A 4,588-nucleotide genomic window follows, 5' to 3' on the forward strand; every position below is an offset into this window, starting at 1 on the left:
AAAAAAAAAAAAAAAGAAATTATCACAGGGTCACGAGGGTGGGAGGGAGAAGGAGGGTAAAAAGAGGAGTTGATACCAAGGGTTCAAATAGAAAGTAAATGTTTAGAAAATAATGATGGCAACACATGTACAAATGTGCTTGATACAATTGATGTATGGATTGTTATAAGAGCTGGAAGGGCCCCCAATAAAACGATCTTAAACAAAGCATAACTCCTTCACAGGATTTCCAGGAAGAAGGATCAATTTGTATAAAGGCAGGAGTGTGTTTGAAAATAGCCAAGAGACAAGTGTGGCTGAAGTCGGAGGAGAGGAGAGACGTAACATTGTAAAGCTAGTGATGTTCAGGCCACGAAGGGCCCTGCAGCCACAGGCAGGTTTTTACTTTAACTTGGGGAGGCTCTAGAGCAGCGGTTCTCAACCTTCCTAATGCCACGACCCTTTAATACAGTTCCTCGTGTTGTGGTGACGCCCCCCCACCCATAAGATTATTTTTGTTGCTACTTCATCACTATAGTTTTGCTACTGTTATGAATCCGGCGACCCCTGTGAAAGGGTCATTCAGCACCCCCAAAGGGGTCACGACCCACAGGTTGAGAACCACTGCACTAGAGGCTGCGTGAAGTGACATAGTCCGAGGAATCGTGATGTCAACAGGATCACCCTGGCGGTTCTATAGAGAAAATAGATTAAAAGCAGGGCAGAGCGGGGAGCCCAGTTAGGAAGCTGCTGGAGTGGTTCGGGTGGCCGGCGATGGCGGCCATGGAAAGGGACAGCAGCCCCCCCTTGGAGACTCGTGTAGGAGAGATCCCAGCTGCAGAGTCTACCGATGGGTCATAGAGAAAGGTATCCAGGTTGGCTCCCAGGTTTCTGGCTGGTAGAACCGGATGGGTGCTGGAGGGAGGGCAGGCTGGTGGGTGGGGGGAATCATACTTTCCCTCAAATGTGCTGGGTGTGAAATGCCTTTGAGCCACTCAGGGAAGGTCGGGTTGGCATAGAGTCACCTGAGCCTTGTGTGTGGTGGCGTGAGGTTGATGTGTGAGGGTGCCTCCTTCCTGAAGTGAACTGATGGCCCCCTTTCCCTCCCCAGAACGAGCGAGAACAGATCATGACCACCAACATCTGGCTGAAACAGGTAAGTGCCCTGCAGGGTGTCCAGCCAGAAGACACTTCTCCAGGGCTGCCCCTAAGTGGCGACTGACCTGCCTGTGACAGGGCCTTGCTTGTCTGCTCAGGAATGGACCGACTACCGCTTGGCTTGGGACAGCTCCCGCTATGAGGGTGTGAACATCCTGAGGATCCCTGCAAAGCGCATCTGGCTACCTGACATCGTGCTGTACAACAAGTGAGCGGCGGGGCCGGGCCTCTCGGTGACCCTCTAGTGGGGGGTGGGCTGGGCGCCTCCAGTCCCGTGCCCCATCTGTGCTTGACCAGATCCAGGCCATTGAGCCGGAAGACGAATTAGAGATGAGCACAGTAAGCACCCAAGGGCACTATCTGTCACTCGGGCACAGCTGGGACCAGGACCAGCTCCCACGTCCCCGTGCCCCACCCCGACCCGTGCTCTATCTGTCCTGCACACTCCGCTGTCTCCTGGGACCTCGGTGCTTTTGTCAGCGTCAGCAGCACCGAGTGATCCCGGGCAGGGCCGCTCTGAGCCAGAATTGACTCCCTGGGAGTGAGTTTTGTTTGGGCAGATGGAGGCCGTGAGCGAGAGTCTTCCTGGATTGCATTGATACCCAGAGAAATGTGAGATGGTTTGGACCTGCTTCTAGGCTGCCGTTCATGTTCCTAGGAAATTCCCTTTATAGTTAACTGAATGGGGACAGCACAATTAAAGTTCAGTCAAATTTTAGTATGGTGAAATTTTACTATGATATTTGGAAAACATGTAAACCAAATTCTTATTTAAGTACCCACCTCATTTCACCCCCCAACCGTTTGATTGGCATATAATTCACATAGCATACACATCAAGAAGAGTTGTACAGCCATCACCACAGTCCATTTCAGATTAACCTCATTTTAACAATTCTTTATTAATTTGGTGGCCTTGCTGTTGTTTGCCTACTTAATAGCCATTTTCCTCTTTTTAAGAAATGATAGTGTAGTTCAGTCGTCCTTTCTTTTTCCAGTTGTCTCCGGAGTCAGTCCTACATGTGAGTCACTCTCAGGGGCTCTGGGCTTGCTGGTCAGTGAAGCTTCAGCAAAGGTGTGTGGGTATCCGAGTGTGTGCCTGGGAGGGAGGCCTGCTCCCAGGATGGATCAGACCTGGACCCTACAGACGCCTTGAATCTGGTGTATTTTATCTTTGATCTTGTCTGAGTGTGATGTTGCAGCCCTCTGTGTCCACGAGGATTGGCCATTCCTTTTAAAGAACTGGACTGTCCTAACCGTAAGCGAAACATCCATTTTCTCTTGTCCCATTAAAGTCCACACAAAACGAATACTTGGTTGAATTCTTCTGACACAGCAGATTCTGAGGACCAAGATGCAGTCTGAGTTCATTACAACTCCAGTTCTGCCCATTCACATTTCTTCTGAGAGCTGCCCTAGTCATTCTGAGTACAAGGTTAGAGGAATTAATAGCTGAAGAATGCAATCTTTTAGAAACACCAACAAACCGAGAAAGCATGTTTATTTTCTGGAGAGCTTTTTTTTAATTAAAAAAACTTTCAAGATTTGTTGTGTCGCATCTATTAATCAATCAAGGTCATCATTCTAAGGGTCAGTGTTAGAATGTAAACAAAGCCGTTATTCCTTTATCTTCTGCAATAACAGCAACTTGACTGCAGGGAAACTTTGTCTCAATTACCCCGTCTCTTCATTACAGGAAGTCTGTGCACAGCCCTTTAAAGGAAACAAACCCATTAAAAATTATAGCTTAAATAGCTCGTTTGCCAAAATCCAGCATTTAAATCTAATCTTGGGAAGTCCTGACCTTGTGATCCATCTGCAATTCTGTTTCCCCATTTCTCTGAATGATCTAGGCTTCAGAGATTCATTGATGATTGCTCTACCCATGACAAGGAAAGTAATATTGGCACACACGTTCTAAATGTAGTGGTTAATGGCATCTGGGTGCAAGCACCCACCCACTAGTTTTCTAATCCTGGAGGACTCACTTCACTTCTCTGCTCCTCGGTTTTTCCATCTGTAAAATGGGCGTCGTAATAAAACCTTCTTTGGACCATCGTGAGGCTTTAGTGAGCAATTCCAGGTGAGGCCTTCAGCTGGTCTCCCAGTAGGGGCTCCCCAGCACGCAGCTGCCGAGGCAAACAGAAAGTGAGGGCACAGGGTGGGCTGTAAGTGAGATTAGGGAGACTTAGTCCTGAAGGGCTCTTTGGGGCGTTGGAGAGCACGCCAGGCCTCGTCCACGCGGTTAATGATGCTCTTTCTCCTCCGCGCCCTGCGCCTCGCCCGCAGCGCCGACGGGACCTACGAGGTGTCGCTGTACACCAACGCGGTGGTGCGCTCCAACGGCAGCATTATGTGGCTGCCCCCCGCCATCTACACGAGCGCCTGCAGGATCCAGGTGAGGCACTTCCCCTTCGACCAGCAGAACTGCACCCTCAAGTTCCGCTCCTGGACCTACGACCACACGGAGATCGACATGGTCCTCAAGACGCCCTCGGCCAGCATGGACGACTTCACGCCCAGCGGCGAGTGGGACATCCTGGCCCTCCCGGGGCGGAGGACTGTGAACCCGCAGGACCCCAGCTACGTGGACGTGACTTACGACTTCATCATCAAGCGCAAGCCGCTCTTCTACACCATCAACCTCATCATCCCCTGCGTGCTCATCACCTCCCTGGCCATCCTGGTCTTCTACCTGCCCTCGGACTGCGGCGAGAAGATGACGCTGTGCATCTCCGTGCTGCTGGCGCTCACCGTCTTCCTGCTGCTCATCTCCAAGATCGTGCCGCCCACCTCCCTGGACGTGCCGCTCATCGGCAAGTACCTCATGTTCACCATGGTGCTCGTCACCTTCTCCATCGTCACCAGCGTCTGCGTGCTCAACGTGCACCACCGCTCGCCCAGCACCCACACCATGGCGCCCTGGGTCCAGCGCTGCTTCCTGCACACGCTGCCCACCTTCCTCTTCATGAAGCGGCCCCACGGCAGCCCCACCAGGGCCCCGCAGCCCAGCCAGGTGCCCCTGACTGCTTCCGAGGGCCCCTCCTCGGCCGTGGGTCCCACTGGCGCCGCCCACCGCTACGGGAGCACCATGTATTTTGTAAACTCTTCCTCTGCCGCGCCCAAGTCTCCCTCCGGCTCCGACTCGGCGGGGGTCCCCAGGGAGTTCCGGCTGAGATCCTCGGGGAGGTTCCGGCAGGATGTGCAGGACGCCGTGGAGGGCGTCAGCTTCATCGCCCAGCACATGAAGAGTGACGATCAGGACCAGAGCGTGAGTCCGCAAGAGCCAGCCTGCCCTCCTGCCTCGGGGGAGAGCCTGGGTCATGTCAGTCGTCTCAAGTCACCCACGGTGCATTCGTGCCACACACACACACAGACCACACAGCACAGACACACAATACACATCACACACACCACACACACATGCACATACAACACACATACATATACA

At 52.5% G+C, this 4,588-nt stretch overlaps 1 protein-coding gene across 1 annotated transcript in view; it reads left to right on the plus strand.

The window, feature by feature from the left end:
* Nucleotides 1–4,588, plus strand: part of CHRNB4 (cholinergic receptor nicotinic beta 4 subunit) — a 16,506-nt gene that overhangs the window by 5,375 nt on the left and 6,543 nt on the right. The window contains exons 3-5 of the mRNA XM_004700059.4: nucleotides 1,091–1,135; nucleotides 1,236–1,345; nucleotides 3,427–4,408. Of these exons, the coding sequence (XP_004700116.2) occupies nucleotides 1,091–1,135; nucleotides 1,236–1,345; nucleotides 3,427–4,408 (1,137 nt within the window). The remainder of the gene's footprint in view (nucleotides 1–1,090; nucleotides 1,136–1,235; nucleotides 1,346–3,426; nucleotides 4,409–4,588) is intronic.

Source organism: Echinops telfairi, unplaced genomic scaffold (genome assembly GCF_000313985.2).
Source record: "Echinops telfairi isolate 266 unplaced genomic scaffold, ASM31398v2 ScPeMD7_7475;HRSCAF=8513, whole genome shotgun sequence".
Lineage (NCBI taxonomy): Eukaryota > Metazoa > Chordata > Mammalia > Afrosoricida > Tenrecidae > Echinops > Echinops telfairi.